Here is a 23,101-nt window from a genome sequence, read left to right on the forward strand (position 1 = left end):
GGGATTTTAATAGTGGCTACCACTCACCCCTTAGTGCATACCGACACCATTGTGGTGATCGATCCAGGGGTAGTAACCCTGGCATTATGGATTGCTTTTTTCTCTGGTATATTTAGCAATATTTATACCTAGAAATGTGTGCTATTGGAACCATTTCACTGGGTGACACAGGTCGAGCCCAGAAATACAATTTGCTTTTAAAAATTGTGATATTTAACTAAAGAACTTTGGCTTCTAGGCCTATTTATTAGTTAAAAGCTAACTCAGATGTAATATACATTATCAGTGGTATGTACCAAAACCGAGACAGGCATAGAAAGCCTAGCATAGTGTAATCTACTGAAAATACATCTCGCACTATACATGATGTATATGATGAAATCATGATTTTAGGCAAAATTTTAATGATCACATGATACACAAGATCAGAAGATACACGAGCACAGTAAATACGCAAATTACAGTTCTTGTGTATGCTGTAAATTTTTTAGTTTCACAGAATGTTTTTGTTGGAATTTAACTGTACTTGGGTATTTACGGAACAAGCTTCAGTTCTGAAATCCAAAAAAATCGAAAAACTGAAACATGGAGCCACCTTCATAGCTGCTCAAGAAGTAATGGCTGCTGATTCAAAAACGTCCCAGACCATGGAATGCCGAATTTTCAAGGTTGGACCATAGCAAACTACAGAACATAAGAAAAATATGTAGTGAACTTTTTTATCCTGCTCATATATTTTGGAAGAGGCTTTGCAAAAGTATTAGGGAGAAAGAAGGACATAAGAACACCCATTGCATGCTTTATTTCACCAGCTGCAATTCTGTCAAATTACAGTAATGTCAAAAATTTTTAGTGTTAACTTAATCTTTTCATATAACAAGAAAACATACGTAATATTTTCATATAACACTAGAAAACATACATATAAGAAATTGTCCACACCATAGTAACAACATTCTTTATTGAATCCCTTGTATGGATTGTGATTCACTGCATTTGAGCCAGTTCTGATTGTTCATTCTCGGCTCACAGAAGGACCTCACCCTGTGGGAAGAAGTGAAGATGCTGTGGGTGTCTTCTACCCCTCTTCCCACTGAACCGGTTCATTCACCAGAACCAGCCCTAGATTGGGGGTTGGGATTTGAGGGCTGTGTATGCTCAATACCTACCCATCGGTCCTCCCACATTGTAGAAGTTCCTGTCTGGGCAGGAACAACCCACTCAGCAGTGACACATCATTCTGGTTCATCTGTCACCATTGTAGATTCAGTCCCTCAGGCGGCTTCACCTTCGCACTTTTATGCGGAGGATGAAGGTGGATGTGTCTCATGTGAGAGGTCCATCTCTCTCTCTCATCTTCCTCTTCAGAGGAAGTGAGGAGAGAGCTAACTTGGTAGCTAGACGACAGGAACCTCTCTTTATGAGTGCCAGTGGACACTCTCCATCCCTAGGTGCTCTTGTCTTTTGGACATATCTGCTAAGGATAGAATGCACACCTGAAAGAATGTTCATACAGGAGTGTGGGACCAGAATGACAGACACCTCCACATCAGTGGCCTGAAGCTCAAGGTGACTTTTTTATCCGAAACCAGCGGGAGTTTTGGACCCAAATAGTGGGACACTCTGTGGTGTTGACAAGCAGCAACACTACAGTAATAACATACGTCAACAAGTAGGGAGGACTGAGGTACTACCAACCGCAAGGCTGATAGTGCAGGTACCCGAGTGGGCAGTAGCACACTTGGTGGAGCTGTCAGCTAGGTACATTCTGGGGTCTTGGATCAGGTGGCAAACAAGTTCAGTCACCAGAGTCTGCTGATAGGGACGGAATCCCTACACCTAGACATTGCGGAGAGACTCCCCAAATTATGGGGAGTCCCAGCCATGAGCTCTTTAACCAGTACGACAGAAGTAACCAGAGTACAGCTCATTTGTGCTGGACTGTGGATTGCAATGGAGAATGTTTTTCCATCACCCAGGGGACATTTTAGAGGCTGATGCCTTCCTCTCTGATTTTGTCTGTTTCAGTAGGTGATCAACAGGCTTTGATCACCCTGAATTTCAGTTTGACTCTGGTGGCACCCAGTGGCCACACATCGAGTGGTTCCCGGTCCTGCTGGCGCTGTTTTATGAGAAGATTCTCCCATGGCACAACCTTCTTTACCAGCCGCATGTGAGAGGTATTACCAGGCAGTGGAGGTGATGACGCTTCACACCTGGAGACTATCCAACATCTGCAAGTGAGAGGATTTTTTCTCAACGCATAACAAGGAGATGCCTGGATACTTGCAGAATATTCAGCAGCTGTGTTCCAGGGGAAATGAACCATCTTCTGTAGTTGGTGTAGTTGACGGGGTATCTCTCCAATCAGAACTGCTATGCAGCAGATAGTGGACTTTCTCACCCTTCACTATGAGAAGCTTCTCTTTGTCTTGGCCATTAAGGGCAATAGAGCTGCCCCGGGCCCAGTCCTTTGGTTGAAGGAAATAGATCTCGTCCTTGAGAGGGACCTATAATTCTGAGAAGTCTCTGAAAGTCTTGCCCATCCGGGGAACTCAGGCCCCCGAGTCATTTGCAGTTCTCATCTTCAGGAGCATAGCTCATACACTGTACAAACTGTTGATGGGTCGTTGGACAGAGTTCTTAGACAGAGTTCTAACTCTAAGAGTGTTATTATTTCCTTTACTCTTCTTTGCTACTTTGTCCGATTAGAGTGCTGCGGTACTACCTTCAGAGAACTCAGTGTCTCAGGCCTGAGCGTCGACACCACCTCGTTAGTACCAGCTTGGCCATGGCAGAGGTGTCCAATATCACATCCTCGAGCTTCGTGATACAGCAACAGTTTGGCTCTTTATTTGATGAGTTAAATGGGTGAAAGATCACAATCTGGAAGAACCTGTCGGTTCACAAGATAATACATGCAAGTATGTGGTCATGCCAGACCACATTTATCTCATATTATCTTCAGGACTTGCCCATAAGAATTTGGACACACTTTTCTTTGGACTTTGTGGTGGCTGCCCAACAAGTTGTGTGGTTCATCCGGCTCCCTTAGGGGACATGTGCATCTCACCTAAGCTGTTTGGTAAGTGGGACAGAAGGGGTGTGAGTGACTGATATCCTCCCTTTTCTCTCATTTACCTGTCTCTCTCTCTCTTTAGACAAAGAAACAGGTAGCGAGCCATCACATGCTGGACAGACATTTTTGTGGGTGACCACATGATGAGGGCTTCCTGTCCTTCATCCTACCTAGATGGTTTGGATGCATGTCCCCCCTTCTCTCTAGGCAAGGGGAGAGAGAGATGGACAATAATACAAACCTGTTGGTCTTATTAGCAAGTTTTATTGTCTCCTACACTCTTGGGTTCTTCCGAGCTTTTTTTTTTTTTTTTTTAAAGTAATGACGCAACTCATTACTTAAAACCCAGATGCCTAGCAGCTACAATATCACATATGTCCAACAAGGTAGAGGTGCTCAGTGTCCGAGTGCTCACCTGTGCCCGCATGTCTACCTGTGTCCTTGCATCCACCTGTCTGTTTGGCACCAGCCTGCTAGTGTCTGGTGCCAGTTCCTCTTTGGCTTGGCACCTGACTTTTTAAGAACACGCAATTGTTTTTTCTTGTGCACCAGTTCCGATTGAACAGGGAGCAAGTCTACCCAGAGGAGGACATCTGTGTTCCAAGTCTTTGAGCTTTCCTTCGGTTCTTTCCTAGAAGTCTTTCAAGATTGAAACTGGGCTTTTGTTTAAAGGAGTAAGACAGGTGTCTTTTTTGTCTTTCCTCCCTCTAGTGCCTAGATGGATCTAGGCCTGCCTGTCAAGTTATTGGAAGCCCTAATTTTCTTGACTGATAGCAGGAGCACTGGCTAGAGTCCTCCTTTGGGTTTTCAGTCTCATCTCTTGGAATTTTGGGCTTTTCCCTCTGCCATAGAATCACTGCCGCCTTCATACGGTCCGAATTCTAGCCCCTTTTCCCCTCCTTGCTTGAGACCTTAGGGGTTGAACATACTCTAGACTCTGGTGCCCACCAAGAAATTAGCCTGGTTGGACATGGACAATCTTTATATGAGTTTTTTTTTTTTGCAACTCATCCTCCAGTTTTCTTCCAATTCTGAGGTTTCTGGCGAAGACTGAAAATGCCATAAAATTCTTCATGGCCACTGAAGATGATTGCTGTACTCCACTTCCTGTCATTGGTAAGGAAGCTAGCCTTTCACATCCTTATTGCAGTTTCGTTCTTTGTTGAACAACCTTAATTGGGCTCCAAACAGAAGAGAAGCGCCTTGTACCTTCTAAGACGTTCTTTCCTGTGCGGCACCAATTCCGAAATACCTGGGTCCATTCTTGAGCTCCTGCCACCAACTTCCTAGCTTATGGCACTGTCTACCAAGCACCCGGCGCCTGTTCCAGAGCGCTCGACAATATCTTTCTAGTGCTCGGATGCCGCCGCCAAGCGCCTAACTTCCGCTCACGTTGCCAAGGCTTTTGCGGTTGTGGAATTCTTCAAGCCTGTCATAACTGTTCCAAATATTATTTTCCACCACAAACGGTTCTGCACGTTTTCGTTCAGTGTGAAGGTGACGTCGAAGTCCATGCAAGGCGTGATCAAGTTCAGTAATGTTGAGTCTCTATGGATATCGACATGTCTTCACGGCTGTCTTAGAGTCTGCAGAGTCAACAGTTAGTCCGCAAGGTTGTTTGCAATTTTGCATGTGGATCTACAAGTTCACTTATTTCTCTGCGAGTCCACATGGTCATCAGCGAAAGGCATATCCCACAGCCCCTTTTTTCCTTCGATTAGAAGATGAAGTTCAAAAAGGGACGAACCAGACAGCCCCTTCCTTCAGTCTTCATGGCCATTGAATGAAAACCTTAGAGATGCAGGAAGCACCCTTCCTTGTCCCCGCCAGACTCTGGGAGTGTCTTAGACCCTTCTTATGGGACAGGGTCTTCCCAGCTCAAGGATCTGTGCTTTGGCCTCTTTACAGCATAAATCTTCCATGGAGTCATCGCTCCTCTTGTATTTGACATTGCTTTTTTTTCAGGGTATGAGTATCGGTCCTCACCTGGACGAATGGCTTCTTTGATCCCCTTCAATGGAAATGCTCGAAGGTTTTTGGTCTCAAGTCCACTGAGGGCAGGGAAACTCAGGCGGACACCTTTGTTTTTTCTCACAGCCCCGAATCAAGTCAGAACTACGGTGGTAGCTGTCCAAACATTAATTTTGGAAGGGAAGTTCCTTCATCCTTGAGCCTAAACCTAGTTTTCAACATCTCAGATCGAGGTTGGGGAGCCCTCCTGAGGAACCTGGGGATTTTCCAGGACGTGGTCCCCAGATGGATGGATCCTTCACTTCTTTCTTGTAGAGCTAGAAGTTTTTTACATAAAGTTCAATGCTTTTTGAGCGTAATACACTCCTGGACTGTGGTAGCCACTCAGATAAGACCACAGTTCCAACATATTTTTGTAAGCAGGAGCTGTCCCATGTCTCCCCACCTCCAAATAGTAAGAATCCTTTTTCTGTGGACAGATCATCAAGTCTTCTAGTAAATCGGTTCGTTCAGGGAACTAAAGTCCTAGCAGACGTACTGAACTGTCAGAAGCACGCTGTTTTCATCATGGACCTTCAATCACTTGGTTTCTGAGGTCTGTGGAATCTGTGGGGCAGGCCCTTTTTGAACCTGTTTATCCCTTCAAGGAATTTTTGTTTAACTTTTTTTTTTCTTTTTTTTCCATACCATCCATATAGCATGCTCAACAGACACTATGCTACAGTCAAGGAGGAGGAACACAAGCTTAGGCTAACCTGCTCGGTTCTTGGTGGACTCTGCAAGATCCTCCCCAACCGTGTCTTCTCAGACAACCTCGCCTCAAGAGATCTACCAAAGTGGTTTGCTCTTGCCCCGACAGGCTCCAGACTGTCTGGAGGCTTGTCAGTTCTAGTCTTTTCTAGACGTGCTGCAGCAGCTATTGCAAGACATAGAAGTTAATCTTCTCTCTTCGTATGCCAGACTTAAGGGGTGATTTTCCGAAGATGGTGTCTCAAGCAGTATGTCAGTATGTCTCTTCTGTTGAGACGTCTATGACCCCTTTTGCGAATTACCGTTTCTTGCCAAGAAAACCTGTAATCTTGTATTCCACCATTTATGGGTATAGAGACCCAGTTCTTTTGTCATCCCATCTCAATGACCTTTCAAGTCCTTGGCACGTCCAAGCAAGGAAGAAGAAGACGGGTTGCTCATTTTCCATTAGATTTTAGCCAAGAACGAGGACCCATCCAGTCCTGGATCCGTTTCTTTCTCCCTTGAGAATTTTATGGACATCCTGGGCTTTCAGGAGCACCAGACAGCACCCGAGCTCATAACTCGTCTGGCACAGCTCTCCTGGCGCCAGCTTTTACTCTGAGCGCCCAGAAGCGCTCACTAGCTCTGAAGAAGAATAGAGAGCTCTGCTCAGCTGGAATGTTCAGGTATTACCTGAAAGGGACTGGAAGTTCAAGACCTTCCATACCCCTAGGATGTTAAGTAGTGTTAAAATTTGGCAGTACCTTGAATTTATTGTAACTGGCACGGCATTGTGGAAGGAAAGACAGGATTTTCTCCTACTATCTCTTCACCTTGTAGTAAGGTGATGAGTTTAGGGAGCCGAGGGGGTACAAGGTACCTGGAGCACCCACCATTCTCAGTTGATGGGTTGTGGTTTTTATTTCAGCGTAGGTGACAGTGTTATCTGGCTGTTTTTATTGCAGCACTGTGCCCAGGGCCAGGGCATATGTGTTTTATTTTGTAATACTTTGGCAGCCCTTGGAGTACTCCTCTGCTACAAAGCTCCCACTATAGTAGAGGAGACCCTCGGTTTTACCACCACGCCACTGCAGGTTAAGTTGAGCATCAACCAGAGGCAGTTGCTACTATAGGCTCTCTTAACTAACAAGGAACAAAGTCATTATATTCAGTCCTAGCAACTTCTCTATTTCTAATTTGTTACATAACATGTTTTGGAATAAATATGTCCATCTATACCACCTCCTGTCAGTGTGGGATTCAGCTATGTAATTACTCGGTAAGCTATTTATATAAAAATGACATTTTTATAATAAAACAAAGTTTTATATATACTTACCAAGTAATTACATGATTGAGCCCTCCCTCCTCCCCTCTGATAGACATAAGCATAACAGAATGAGGTGATCTGCTAATTCATTCCTAGTATTGCTATTAGTGGGCAGTACTGATCACTTGCACTAAATAATTGAAGCGTTACTGCGAATTTTGAATTTAAGCTATCATACTAGTTAGAGACTACAGCTATGTAATTACTTGGTAAGTATATATAAAACTTTATTTTATCATAAAAATGTCATTTTTTTACCACTGCTGTTCTTAAATTTCAAGGATAAAATGATACAGTCTCTCTCAGGAAGATAGGCAGATCTGAGTTTTTTATACTGGTGTGAATAATATACACTATTTTCACAGTATTACAATTGAATAGTAGCAAATAATATATATATGTTTATGGCTTTAAATAATTGATAATGTGATGAATGACAGAAATTGCTTTTCTTGTAACAGAAAAACATACCTTTGAAGGTTTTGGTTATTAAACATTTTTCTTTTTGTAATAAGATGTTTGCTTTTGCAGAGAAGATGTACATGTTAATGGCTTTGGAATTCTCTTACTCTTCATTCTACCTGGTGCTTATGTTGATGTCCCTACCGAAGAGATCCGCACCCTCACACCATTCAGACAACTAAAGGTAAAAAACATGCATGTGGTTTATTATTATGATTATTATTATTATTATAAGGTGATGAATTTAATCCTGTACAAGACCTGTAACTTCTTTATTTTCATGATGTTTCAACTCCTCAGGTCATTCTCAAATTTTACTAAGAATTTAACCCTTAAGGGATGGGCTAAATATATATCAGGCACGCCCCCAGACCAGGCAAACTTTAAGGTTGGCCAATTTAAGAAAAAAAGACATCAGTGGAAAAGAGGAAGATATCGAAATGCACTTGGTGTAAGAAAAAAAATTCTAAAAATTTTTGTCTACCTTCCACGGGAAGTTGAAAGTGACTATTTACAACCCTGTGTGGGGCCTCTTTTACAAGACACTCATAAAAATATGCTAATTTTACCAAGTTATACATGTTTTTTTTAATAATTTGTTTAATTTTATTTTGTAAAATTATAATTACAGCTCACACAATATCATAACAGATAACACCTAAACTCAGTAACAAATTTTGAGTATATTTGTTGTAAAATATTTACAAAATTTACTGAGATGGAGAGATGCAGTATCTTTTTGTGTGGTGTGTGTGTTTTTTCTAATATTTCTTTGCACTTTTCTTTGCAAAATTACAATTATAGCTGACATACTATCATAAAAGAAAAGAACTAAAACCAACAGCAAACCCTGGGTATATTTATGAGCAAATAAATAAAAAGACATAATGGGATAGAGAGGGGAAATACATTCCCCCATCAAGTCTCAAGGCATACTGATCCCCCTCTATCCTGTGCTGAGTTACTAAAGTTGCCATGAGTCATTCATGGACCATTGTAGTTCTATGGAACCTCTTTCCCGCTAAATTCATCCAAATCGCATGGCACGTAATATTAATACTTATATAATACTTATACTTATGTATACATAATACTTATACTTACTTATACCTGTTACGGATACTCATATGGTGATGCCTGTCCATTAAGGGTTAAAGATTTGCAAATAGAAGTATAAAATTAAGTAAGCATTGTGTACAGCAGTTTCAGCTTAAGAAATTAAAGCAAATTCAAAACTTGTAGACAAAAAACAAGGAAAGAGGAAACAGAAACTACAAAAGCAGTAATTTTAATGTAGGACATTAATATCAATTGAAAACAAGTAAAACAAACAAGGTAATAACAACAAAAAACTGGAAAAACAGGTTAATTAAAATGTCAAAAAGTATCAATAAATCTTGATTCAAAGGCTATCAAGTTTGATAAAAAATAAGTTGTACTATTCTTACTTCTTCATGTATCTTGATTTTGTAAGGATTTTGAGGTCTTTGTTACTAAAGTGATGATATGAGTAAGCCGTGCACCTTCCAAGGGGGATCCTCTGCAGCGACTGAGGTATATGCCATCTGGAGTTATGATGCACTTCAGTTTTTGTTGCAGATGGTGGTATGGGTTGGTAGGGGAGACATTCTTGTCAGTAATATACTGCTCTAGCTGGCAGTTGCTCATGAAGAGGCAGGGGCATGTTAATGTCTTTTGGCTGGTGTTTTGGGGTTACAGTATACCATCTCTATATTTTCCTGTAGCTCTTCGTTGGGCGAGTCAGTAGAGCTGTGGACTGGCACTCGCCAGGCCCGAGTTCGAGTCTCCGGCCGGCTGATGAAGAGTTAGAGGAATTTATTTCTGGTGATAGAAATTCATTTCTCGCTATAATGTGGTTCGGATTCCAGAATAAGCTATAGGTCCCGTTGCTAAGTAACCAATTGGTTCTTAGCCACATAAAATAAGTCTAATCCTTCGGGCCAGCCCTAGGAGAGCTGTTAATCAGTTCAGTGGTCTGGTAAAACTAAGGTACACTTAACTTATATTTTCCTTTTTATTGTGCACTGGATATCTTTATTGGCATATTGTTTTTAACATGGATTTAGGGCATCTTGCCAAGTTCTTTGTAAGTGGCAGTCTAACTAGAACAGTTTTTAAGGGCCTTTCTTTTAAAGGTTGACATCACACTATGTGTACCTTATTGGGTACTTTCTAGTCTCGTTCAGGCAGAGATCCAAGTTCATAGGTTTTTTTTAAACTTCTGCTTGCAGTCTTCCTTCTTGGTTTTTGGGAATATCCAGAAAAAGTTTGCCATGTTATTAAATGGACCCTTTAACCATAATGTGCCCAGGTATCTTGCTCCTGCACCCCCAGTAATTATGCCATGGTCTTCAGGGACCACCCTTATGTGAGTCTAGACATTTTGATGCACTGGTCTAATGAAACTGTGTTATGATAATAGCAGATATTCTCCCTGTATGGTCATGACTATAAGAATAACATCACTTTTTTTATATAAGACAGAAACTGACTAAATTTGGATTTGATTGTTTACCTAGGGCTAAGGTTTTTTTAAGTCTGAGAGTATTTCTCTTGACCCTTTCATTTTGAGATTAGATTTTAGATGTCAGATGTACAATATTATAAAATACGTATTGTGTTTGTGCTTTGGAAGTTTAAAATTTTGTCACCTTATCCTTATTGGTAGTAAACAGTAATCATATTTTGCATCCATTTAGGTAAACTAGCTTTTAGTTAGATACAAGAAATTTTAAACGTCAAGCATATCTTGACTCTAAAGACTTTTACCTTTTGGATATAGTTTGTCCAAATATATTTAAAGTTAATGAGTTTTCTCTGAATTTTCTTATTTTAAGCTGCCATTCTGGAAGAAAAATTTTTAATTAATTACAAAATCCCATTTACGATATTTTTCAAAAGAATCATGGCATTTTCTGAAATATGCATGTGTAACATACCTGAAAAGTGGATACATTTCTTTGGTGCATGCAACTCAGGTACTCTTTAAAATAATAAAGTCAGTTTTACTACTTTAAATGATTCAGCTGTGCCTCTTTACAGATACTGTGTGCTGGTGTGTGGCACAACATGGTGTTGGTGATATGTGCTTTTTTGATATGCCTTTCACTGCCAGTGCTTCTTCAGCCACTATACATGTATGGGCAAGGCATGATGGTGCTCTCCCTTACAGCGGTAATGAAAAGTGATGTTATGTGTCACTCAGTGTATCTCTTACTTTTATTATTATGATTATTATTATATATATGTAGTAGACCCTCTTGTAAACATTTAGTACAGGCAGTTCCCGGTTATCGGCTGGGGTTCAGCGCCATATAGGCACTTCTGCTAGGTATGTATCAGCACCGATACGCGATTATCAGTGCCAAAAATCGCTGATTTTCATCTCTAGACAAGCACCGAAAAACCAGATCACCAATAACCAAGCCTGCCGATAACCAGGGAATGCTTGTATTGAAGGCGATAGATATGCCTCAGCTGCATTCAATTTTTATAGATTTTTTGGGTTACTGCATTCTGCCAGTAACTTGCCGATGTTTGTCATTCTTGGAGAGGAAAGAAGATTGCAAACTTGGGTAGTTTTATTTCGGATAAATACAGTACGCTATACCAGTTACATAGTAATGACTGTGGTAACTGAAACTGGGAGTTCATCCTCCATGGAGTTGACCTTCTTCAGGAGAGTTTTCTGCAGTGGTGATCGAGGCCTCGCTTCACTCAGGCTCCACTGAGCATGATCACACTGAAAGACAGGAGTAGACTGTCATTCATGGTGAGTCTTGCTCATCAAATACAAGATGGTCAGCAGGGAGTCAAATGTAGGCTGACCACTGATTGGCTGAGGAGGAAAATTCACACTGCTGATTGGCTGGCAAGTTTTCCTTGCAAGCCAAAAACTTATTGTTGATGGCCCTCGCTGCTGCAGCCTTACCATCATCATTACTCTGTTAATGGTATAGTGTATTCACCCGAAATAAAAGTACCCAAGTTTGCAATATGCTTTCCTCTCCAAGAATGACAAACATTGGCAAGTTACTGGCAGAGGGCAGTAACCCAGAAAAATCAGTTATCAGAAAAATATGAAAACTATACAAATTGAATGCACCTAATGTAGCTATCATCTTCAGTACTATATATAATTATTATTATTTTTAATAAATATTATGTTGAAAAGAATGGCAGTATAAGTTGAATTGATTTTATACAAGATCTTTTCAATTCTTACTAATACAGGCAGACCCTGGTTATTGTTGGGGTTCCCGATGGTTGATTGTTGGGGTTGGCGATTTTCAGATGGTGTGACGATAAGCGCCAAAAATCATTGATTTTCGGTTATTGGCACCTCTGTTAGGTATGTATTGGTGCTGATAAGCAGAAATCAGCGTATATCAGTGCCGAAAATTGTAGGTTTTCATCGTTAGACAAGCGCCGATAAACTGGGTCGCCGATAACCAGGGACTGCCTGTACTCTGTTTTCTTCAAGATTAATACTGTATTTGCTAAGAGATGGCTGATTTTTATAATCTGGATAAAAGGAAAAGCAGGAGTTATGAATTCTGTCACTTTTTGTTTTATAGGCCCAGGCAGAAGTTAAACACAGCATGATGCATGAGTACTTTCCAGTGGGCAATGTACGATAATTAAAATCTCAGAGTCATTCTTGGGTGATATAGAATCTTTGTAGAAGTTTTCTAAGGGCATTGACATTTCAGCTGTCTTGGCTATCTTCTGGCCAGGGTAGGTTTGTTCTGGTTAGAATTGGCTCATCACTCAGTATATAAAAGGTTTGATGGTGGGAGAGGAGCTAAATTCTGATTGCCTGTAAGGAGATTAGTGCCCCTGAGTGAAGCCTTGTCACAGATGTTGATGGTTGTGTCCGTCTCCACATGCAGACATTGGAAACAGGGTGTTTGATGACATTGGGAGGGTTGTTTACATTTGATGGGGGCTCCTGCTTGGTCTACTCACTCACCTCTGGAATGCCAGCAGGCGGCATTCTGCATGGCACCATCGGGAGGAGGAAAGTTTCCTGAGGGGTATCATGGTTAAGCCATTCCTTTCTAATGTATAGAATCTCCAAGAGGCAAAGACAGAGATGATCTGTTCCACTATTGATAATTTTAGTGTTGGGAATTAAATCACTTTACAGTCTGCCCCCAGATTTGTAGACTCACCTGTTCGTGGATTTCTCTATGGAACATATGTACACATTATTTGCGGAAAAGTTGCTTATTCACGGTATTTTTCATAGGGAAATATTCATAAATTAATGTATTTTCATAACATTTTCGTGACTAAATACACTTTTTGTGGTGAAACTATTAAAATATTCAGGTACAGTATAAGCATTTTTAGAGGGTTTTTTGGTGTTTTGAACTATCAAAATAGGCAGTTATAAGCATTTTTAGAGGTGTTTTAAGTATTTGCAGATTTTAGCTGTTCATGGGGGCTAGTGGTATGCATTCCCCACGAATACCAGGGGTCAACTGTATTTTCATATTATGAGCATTCTTAATGTGATTGTGTGTGGCACCTTCCTGGACTTGGCAGATCTTTTTGGAAAATCTCATCATAATCGTACTGATGCAAGTGCTGAGGCATCCTTGGGCTGGATATTTGTACTTTAGACCAATTGGTTCTTTTCACAGAGTCCAGCAGTCCACCACCAAAGGGACAGGTTGCCACACTACCCTAGGAGACATTTTAAGGATGCGTTTCACATGAAATATAGAGGACAACGTGCCGTTCGTAACACCATAGTGAGAAACACCTGCCCTACAGACCTGGAGAAAAAGATCAAACTACAGTGCTACCCTATCTTCCACTTTTCTGCAGGAACTTTCACCAATTCGCCAATTTTCTCTATGGGCCGTATCTCTAAAATTATCATTAATTTGCTTTTTTTCTTAGAGCAACACTATTTATTCACTAATCACTGTATTTTTCATATTGTGTTTGTGACTAAATACAGATTTTTATGATAAAAACAGTTTACAGTGTACTTATACTGCACAGTGCTCCCCCATTTTTATGCGGGAATAGGTTCCAGAACCTATGGCGGAAATGCAAAAATCCCCCCTAAAAATGCTTATAACTGGCTTATAACTGCCAAATAACTTGTACCCCTTAAACTAAAATGCTTATAACTGACTATTTTAACATTTCATTGCTTAATTTGATAGTTCAAGCAAAAAATGTACCTTAAATTATCATACTAAAACAATTTAATATCATTTTAAAGAAAAATACACCCTAAATCATCATCCCAAAACACCCAAAGTAACCTTACATTACAGTAGTCTCCTACTACTGTTATTCTTAAGTAGGCTATATGCACCCCTAAAACACTTATAACTGCCTGTTTTATCAGTTCATTGCCAAACTTGACAGTTCAAACAAAAATATACCTCAGACTATCATCCCAGACCACCCTAATATCATTTCAAAGTCATGTTGCAAAATTAAATTCAAACCTACAAATGTTACTCTGTCATTCAGACATGCACGCTTTCTTTTGCCTACATAACTTTTTGCATTGTTTTGCTCATATTGTATGTGATGCAGTGGGCATATATTTTATGTTTTCCTGTGTTGCAAGATGATTTTGAAATGATATTTACTGTACAGGTATGTATTTTAGGGTAGTTTAGATCGACCGGACACGTACATACCTCCAAACAGAATGCTAGTTTTGTTAATTACGTCATGCTAGTATTTTCGTGGTTACGTACAAATACATTTATGATAAAAAAATTATTTACTACAGCAAATTATTATTAATCTTTGAAATGATATTATTAATATCATTTCAATTAAACTTTTTACACATAAAAATACATATGTAATGGGGAAGGTATTCACTTCTTGAAAACTCTCTGTTGTACTGCATGCTTTCACTTCCATAGGAACAAGATGCTCGATGTTATACTATATGTTGAAGCTTACACCTATCTTGCTCAGATTTTGGCTATCTTCTATATTTTCATGTGTTTTCTGTTAAAAAATAGGTTTAAATGAAAATTATGTTTCTCCTTAAATACATTTATTTTAGTTTTCAAACTATATAACTTTCCACCTTTTCAAAGGGTAGCGGCGACCGAGTCCATCTTAAAAGGCACATTGTAAAATTCTTGGACTTAAAATTTTACTTAGTCTATGGGCATTCAGAAATTTTATATAAGTTCACAAGATTGAAGGCGCTGTCCAACCTAGACCCATGCAGCCATTGCCACCATGGGTTGGGAATCGCCCATTTCTTTCCTCTCCTGCCGGTATCTGCAGCAAGACTGGAGGAGTGCTCAGTCCCTCTCTCCTCTCTCCTCAGCCTCTTGTGGTTATACCGGGAGGTGCGAGTCGGATAGGAAGGGCTCCGAGTTTGAGAAACCCGTTCTCACACTCAAGCAAAACTCACAAGTATCCTGACATGCTGGTGTTATGGTCTTAGTACCATATCAGCAGGCTTGGAGAGGAGCTCAGTTATTCCTGCCTAAGGAACAACCAGTTCGACGGTGGCAAATCGTCCCTGTTCACCTGTTGCCCTAGGAGAAGCTGGGCCCCCAGGAGTGGCTTCACATTCATTCCCTTCAGTGGAGAATCAGGAGTTCTGTCTCCAATAAGGGACTCCCTATTCCTTCCTTTCCCCTTGGGGAGGAAAGAAATCGGGGACTAGCCTAGTGGCTAGACAACAGGAACCTCGCTGGAGTGTGTCTTCACACTCCCCCTCATTTCATGTCTCTCTTCTCAAAGGCATTGACCAAGGGAAGAGGCACACACCTAGAAGATTTGCTGCTTTCAGGTGAGCGGAACCAGAACGACAAACATTTCCACATCAGTATCCTGAACTCAGAACGCTGAGTCCTGAGTTCAAGACAGCTTCCTTAGCTCTTCAAGAGGCTCAGGATCTTGATAAGCTACTCTGTGGTACAGATGAGTGTCAGTACCCCTTCACCACTAGAGTAACTTCTGTCAACAAACAAGGCAGGGGCGCTGGTTTCCCCTCAACTCAACATGTTGACAGTCCAAGTGTACAAGTGGGCAGCTATATAACCAACAGAGCTGTTAGCCAGGTACATTCCAGAGAAATCGGAACATATGGCAAATAAGCTCATCACCAATATCAGGTGACAGGGATTTGGCCCTCACACCCAGACATTACACAAGGCCAGTCTTCGGAGTCTCCCAACGATAGATCAACACAGCAGAAGCTGTTGGGTGTACTGTTCCATTGTACCACTTCCAAGGTCGTTGGTAGAAACATCTCCCAAAATTCATGGAAAATTCTTGAAGGCTCAGAAGAGGCAAGGGATCTCTCATTTGCTATTCCCTGTCTACGGACACTGGAACTGTGGTACGGAGCTCTTTGGGGCCCCGTGCCACGAGAGCACAGAGGCACTGGTCTCCTTGGACACCCATACCTCCGACACCAACCCCGGAGGTCATCTTCCCCGAGCTGGTGAAGAACCTTCCACTGCTGCAAGGGGCTCCTCGGACTCCGTGTATCAGTAGCAGCTGTTGTACGAGGTTCCACAGAATCCCGTACCACGGGATTCACAGGCATGCGGATTCCAGGGATACGTGCGTGTTGCCTGAGGTGCACGGTTCTCCATGGACCCATGTCGCCAGAGGTGCATGGGGCTCCAGTTAGACCCACATGTCAACAATGCCTGCCTCAGGAAGCTTTCCCCAGGTAAGTTAAGGTTCTTCCACCACTGCACAAAGTCCCATGGACTCACGTGATACTGGTAAAGTCCCCTGGTCTACGGACCCAGGCCCAACATACGAGAGAGAGTGAAGTTCCAATGCTCAAACCCTGCCTTAACCCCCCCTGCATGTTCCTGCATGGGAACAGTGCCAGGTCCCAGACAGGTGATGCAGACCAACAGGTAAGCTCGCCTGGAAAGGAGGTCTCCTGCTTAGTCTTCCTGTCTGTAGAGGCCTCGCCCTCTAGGAAGACTACAGCACTTGAAGAGATGAGGTTCTGTCGTTTGAGTTTGTCCCGGAACTCATAGCATGACTTTCGAGTCACATTCAGACCCTTCTAGGAACTGGTTGGTAGTATTTGTACAAATTATTACAGAATCAAATATGAGTGCTGAAGTACTATGTTCAGAGGACTCGACATCTCAGGCCTGAGCGTCGACGACTCTTCATTAGTACTAGCTCAACTAAGGAAGAAGTGTTCAAGAACACGATTTCTTTCTAGCCTCGTGAGGTTATAGAACAAACGCACTCTATTTCCAACCTGTGGCCAAGAATTTATTCCGCGTACCTCAGGAGGATAGGGACATTGGTCCATCCCTTGCACTCCAGAAGAACCTCTCGGTTTTACAGGTATTAAGACAGACAGTAGCACAGGCTGTCTACTTGCGTGTCTTTCTACCTTCAGGACGTGGCCCACAGGCCCTGGGACTCCTTTTCCCTGGGCCCTGTGGTGGCTGCTCAACAAGTAGTGTGGCTCGCCCAGTACCCATAGTGGACAGTTTGCATCTCGCCTTAGGTGTTTGATGGCAAAGAGCGAATGGGAGTGAGGGACTGGCTCCTTTCCTTCTCTCTTTTATCTCCTCTCTCTCTTGTGCAGAGAGAGACGAGTAGCCATCCACCACATCCTGGTCAGGCGGGTTATGCAGGTGAGCCTACATAACTGAGCACCCTGTCTGTAATCTTAGATGGATTAATAGATGCAAGTCCTCCCCTCTCTTTAGCAAGGGGAGAGAGGGCTGACAATAAACAAACCCCTTGGGTGTCTCTAGTTTTATTGTTCTCTGACACTCTGGGTTCATCCAATCCTTCTTCAAAGCAATGTTGCTACTCACACACATTATTTCGAAAGGTCCAGAAGTCTGGCAGTTGAACACACAGTTATTCACACTTTTGTTTAACACGTCAGAGGCTGGTCTCCTTCCTTTGATCTTACATGACCAGGAAGGAAACCCAGGTGAGGCGAACTACCAGTCACATCAGAAGCTTACTCAGAATCCTCCCACCAAGAATAAGTCTTCCTATTGTAAAGACCAGTGGTTTGTATATTGTGTAGGAACAGATGACAAATTTTAAAAGTAATTTGCATTATTATATAAGTAACTTACCCAGTAATTACTTAGCTAAGAGTTTTCTCTTGACAGCAGCTTAAGTTTTGAAAATTCACGGTAGTGCTACTCTTTTGTTTATGTAGGTGAAAGGGATAAGGGAGAGGAATGTTTTCTGCCAGCTTAAGACCAACATGGTGTTAAGTTATGCAGCTGAATTTGAGTTTTTGGTTGATGTCTTCCTCTGTTGGTGAAGTATTTTTGACCAGGTAGCTTTCGCCATTAATTATTTAGATAGCTTCAGTTATTAGCTTTCTTGTGACCATGCCATTAGATATTGCAGCAAAGGCTGCAATACTCGACTAACTAAAGCTTCATATGACTTGCATACCGTGTGCACTGCTTGTAGGGGACAGGTAAGTTCAATTGATTTGACGTGCGAGGAGTATAAGGGATGGGGCAACAAAAAATAGAAAACTTTAGCTACTCATCTTTCTGTATTAGAGAGAGATCGTAAGAGGAAAGCAGCTTCTAGAGCCGAAGTAAAATCATTAGCTAGCCAGGGTTCTATTCAGACACCTATTAATGTTGACGAGCCTGTTGTCTCCTCCCCTGCTAAATTAACTTCTCCCATTTCCAGCCCTCCTCCAGTTCCACTTTCTCTGTCTCCTGGCTTCCGCACTCCCGACTAGGACCGCTACGCCAGCCTTGAGCAAAGCTTTGACCAAAAGTTGGTCTGCTCACAAATTCTGTGGCCCAAACTGGGGAATCGATGCATTTCCTCATGGAAAAATTTAGTGAAAAAAAGTGCTAGTGATAGTGGAGGTGGCCGCCCATCCCACAAACTCTCCTAAGCGAAGGTCACTGCCATACTTCCCCAACCCCGGGAGGAGGCATACTGGAAGCCCAAGGGAGGTCGGTGGGGTCTGCCCATGGGTAATTGCCCCCTCAGTTGCATCTGTTGTGTCCCAGGTTGCAGCAAGAGACAGCCACTGAAATGGCATCTCAGGTGTTCATGATCTCTCGAGTTCCGGAGACTCAAGTCTGAGTAAGAGGCGCCAGTGGTGTTTGTCAGACGAATCATACCCTCTGAAAAGGCGCTCTTCATTCAGGGATAAGTCCCCACTTCCCAGCAAAAGGCTTAGAGAGCCTTCACGTAGCCCAGAGCCATCGTGCAGTACTTGGGGTAGCCCCAAACGCTTTTCTCAGTCGGATCACCCTTCAGTAATGCCTGGATTATCTGTCTTCTAAGCATGCTTCTCATTCAACTAAGCATGCCTCTTTTCAAGAGCACCTGCGCTCTTCTGTTGGTCACTCTCATTTTGGAAGTGAGCGTCTGTCTAGTGTCGAGCGCCTGTTTGGAGCCGAGCTCCAGTTCGGCGCCGAGCACCCATTTATCGCTTAGGGCCCTCTAGTAGCTGAGTGCCCAGGTGCTGTAGAACTCAGGAGTAGCGGAACGCCAAGTAATAACAGGGCTCGCATTAGTTGCTGAGCTCCCAGTGGTAGCCGAGCTCTCGCTGGCAGCTGAGCGCCAGATAGTGTCTGAGCTCTCGCCAGATCGAAGTAGTATATCGGATCATCATGCAGTTGCAGACAACCCATTGGCTCCTAAGCACCCTTCTTCAGTGGGACTTCCATCGGATCATCAGGCACCAGTTCCCGTTGCTTCACCTTCTTCATTCAAGCTCTCAGCACCATCATCAACTGGTGTACCCAATGCTAGCACATCTGTTCGTACAGGCCCACCTTCTTCTAAGGAGCTAGATCCTTTGTTGGCCCCTCTTCAGAGACAGCTGGATAGCATTTTGGGACTTCTACAGAAAGCTTCTTCTGCCCCAGCAGTCACATCTGCAGATCCTTCACTTTCTGCTATTTCTTGGGATGAAGAGGATATAGACCAGGAGGAAGTTCCTTCAGCCTATGCTTCTTTGCTGAGATATTTACTTCAGAATTTTCCCGATTTTTTCACCCCAGTGGCTTCTGCATCTCCAGCCTCCTCGTTCATGATGAGTGATCAGCTGGCAAGTTCAAAGAAGCTTCCTAAGATTTTTCTCTTGTCCTCTTCTAAGAAGGCATTGTTGGAAGTGGACAATTGGTTAGCCGAGAAGATGCGTCAAGGCATGGCATCATTCAGCATTCCACCCTCTTATCTTTCTTCAAGAAGATATCAGTCATGCACTACTGGAGAAGCTCCCTTGTTAGGAGTGGCTGCCTCCTCCCAAGGGGACTTCTCCAGTCTGGTGGATTCAGCCCAGAGATCTGCCTTCTCTTCAACTTAAGTTATGTTTTCTTCCCTTGAGATTGACCATCTGCTTAAGAACCTTTTCAAGGTTCTTGAGGTTCTTAGCTTTATGGACTGGTCCATCGGAGCTTTAGGTAAGAAGATCCGATATTTACCCCATCCAGAGGACATTGCCGTAGATTGGTGCAGTGTACTTAAGTTATGTTTTCTTCCCTTGAGATTGACCATCTGCTTAAGAACCTTTTCAAGGTTCTTGAGGTTCTTAGCTTTATGGACTGGTCCATCGGAGCTTTAGCTAAGAAGATCCGATATTTACCCCATCCAGAGGACATTGCAGTAGATTGGTGCAGTGTACTTTCTTGCGCCGACAAGGCTGTGAGAGATGGTTCTCTCAAAGTGGTCTCGTTGTATGCTATGGGCATACAGTACTTAAGAAGAGAGAGCTGTGGGTTTTTTTACCTCCAAGGGTGTTACGGCTTTCCACAAGTCAGCGCTTGCTTTTCTCACCTCTCGATGGTCTCCACCTATTTCCTCAAGCGGCAGTAGAAGGAATCGCCTCCCACTTGCACAAGAAGTCCATTCAGGATCTCCTCGTACAGTCATCTAGACATTCCAGGGATTGGACCACAACTACACCAAAGTCTGCTTCTCCCCTTCAGCCACAGCCCTTTCGAGGCATCCTTCTTAGGCCTTAGTCGAGATCACGAGGTACAGTGCATTTTGCCTCGCGAGGAATCAGAAGATCCTCCTCTAAGCCTGAGGATAAGAAATGAGGATCCAGTCCTTCATGTGCCCGTAGGGGCCAGACTCCACCATTTTTGGGAAAGGTGGAAGGAGAAAGGGGCAGAGCAGTGGGTTATTCAAGTGTTAAAGGAGGGGTATTGCATTTCCTTCAAAGAGAAGCCTCCATTGACCAACATTCCCATTGATTTAAGGCCTACTTCATAGGATCGGAGAAGTTTTTTGCCCTCTCAGAGGAAGTCTCTTCCCTCCTCAAGAAGAGAGTGATAGAGGCCATGGAAGATGTCTTTTCCGAAGGGTTTTACAACCGATTGTTCGTGGTTCCCAAGGCTACAGGAGGATGGAGGCCAGTCCTAGACGTGAACGCCCTGAACGTCTTCATCAAGAAAACAAAGTTCTACATGGAGATGACCCAGTCTGGACTCGCATCCATTCGTCAAGGGGACTGGATGATATCTCTGGACATGAGAGATGCATACTTCCACATTCCCATACATCAACATTCAAGGAAGTACCTGAGATTCATTTTTGGGAACCACATGTTTCAGTTTCAGGCTTTAGATTTCAGGTTATCAACAGCCCAGCAAGTGCTTACTTGAGTGCTCGCCCCATTGACCAAGTGGCTCCACTTGCTAGGAGTCAAGATATCTCTCTACTTGGATGACTGGCTAATCTGCTCTCCCACGAAAGAGAAGTGCATGAAGGACCTTCAAGAGACTACTTTTGACACAGGATCTAGGGTTGTTATTGAATCTGCAAAAATCCCAACTGACTCCTTCTCAGCAGATTCTGTATTTGGGGATAAAGATACTCAGACCTTCAGGCTTTTCCATCCCCCAGAAGAATAGCAGACTGTCTGATGAAAGTCAACCTTTTCCTGTTGCTCCAATCATGTTCAACAACCCAGTGGATGAGTCTGCTAGGCACTCTGGAATCCTTGGAGCAATTTGTGAAATTGGGAACTTACACATGAGATCGCCTCATTATTTCCTCAGGGTCAGTTGGGATAAAAAATTGGATCAGGATGAGTGCATATTTCCGATAACAAAGGAGATCAAGGAAGAACTTCGGTGGTGGAAGTCCACAGACAAGTTTTAGGAAGGGATGTCTCTCTTTGTTGTGAACCCCAACCTAGAGTTCTTTTCTGACACGTTGGATTTAGGTTAGGGAGCTCTCCTGGGGGTCAAAGAAATTTCCGGAGTTTGGACCCAACAGGAGAAGAGCCTACACATCAACTTGAACAAGTTGAAAGCTATCTTCCTAGCGTTGCAGCGTTTTGCAGAGGAAGTCAGCAACAAGATGGTAGCAATCTATGCGGACAGCACCACGGCATTGGCGTATGTAAGACTTCAGGGAGGGACCCACTCATTCTCCCTCTATGAGATGGCCAAGGATCTGCTAGTTTGGGCGGACCAAAACCGAGCTCAACTGATAACTCGGTTCATCCAAGGGAGATGCAACATGATAGCAGATGAGCTAAGTCGCCATGAACAAATCCTCCCCATGGAAACTTTTGGGGGGAGCCCATGCTGGACTTGTTCGCAACATCCAGAAACCATCGTCTTCCTCTTTTCTGCTCCCCGTTTCCAGAACTGCTAGCTTGGGCAACAGACACAATGTTGCAGAACTGGTCTGATCTGGACCTATATGCCTCTTCCCCGTTTGGGATAATCAGCCAGGTGCTCAGGAAACTTCAGTCACACCAGAACGTCAGGATGACTCTAGCAGCTCCTTTTTAGCCACAAAAGGAGTGGTTCCCAAAGTTTATCAGCCTACTTGTAGACTTCCCGAGACTCCTGCCAGCCATTCCAAGTCTGCTCAAACAACCACACTTCAGGAGGTTCCATCAGGGCTTATCCACTCTGGCCCTGACAGGATTTCAACTATCACCAGACTTATACAAGTGAAGGGCTTTTCTAGAGCGGCAGCAGAAGCTATCAACAGATGTAGACGTAAGTCTACTGACAAATTCTACCAAAATAAGTGGGCAGTCTTTAGACATTGGTGTAAAAGATGAAACATCTTGTCTTCTAAGACTACTTTAGCAGAAATGGCTGATTTTCTGTTGCATTTACGATCTTCTAGAGGCCTCTCCTCAACGATTAGAGGATATAGGTCGATGCTGAGTTCAGTATTTAGGCATAGAGGTATAGATATTTCTACGAACCAGGACCTCTCTGACCTGATCAAGTCGTTCAACACAACAAAATCTAAAAGAGAAGAAGTTTGCCCTTGGAACCTGGATGTAGTCCTAAAATGGCTTATGAGTCCCTGCTTCGAACCCATGCATTCCTCCACTCAGAGGGACATACTAGAAAAACTCTGTTTTTAGTAGCCTTAGCTATGGCTAAAAGAGTTAGTGAAATCCATGTGATGGATAAATGGATTAGATTTTCCCAAGGGGATGGAGTGTGTTCCCTCCTCTTGGCTTTCTTGCAGAGAACAAGAATCTGACGCAACCTTGGCCTCGTTCTTTTTCTATTAAAAATTAATTGAAC

The 23,101-nt window shown here is 42.9% G+C and overlaps 1 protein-coding gene across 1 annotated transcript in view; it reads left to right on the plus strand.

The window, feature by feature from the left end:
• The window catches only part of S2P (membrane-bound transcription factor site-2 protease), a 90,424-nt gene that overhangs the window by 48,456 nt on the left and 18,867 nt on the right, over positions 1–23,101 (plus strand). Inside the window, exons 5-6 of the mRNA XM_067089921.1 lie at positions 7,644–7,758; positions 10,638–10,769. Of these exons, the coding sequence (XP_066946022.1) occupies positions 7,644–7,758; positions 10,638–10,769 (247 nt within the window). The remainder of the gene's footprint in view (positions 1–7,643; positions 7,759–10,637; positions 10,770–23,101) is intronic.

This window comes from Macrobrachium rosenbergii, chromosome 4 (assembly GCF_040412425.1).
Source record: "Macrobrachium rosenbergii isolate ZJJX-2024 chromosome 4, ASM4041242v1, whole genome shotgun sequence".
Classification (NCBI taxonomy): Eukaryota; Metazoa; Arthropoda; class Malacostraca; order Decapoda; family Palaemonidae; genus Macrobrachium; species Macrobrachium rosenbergii.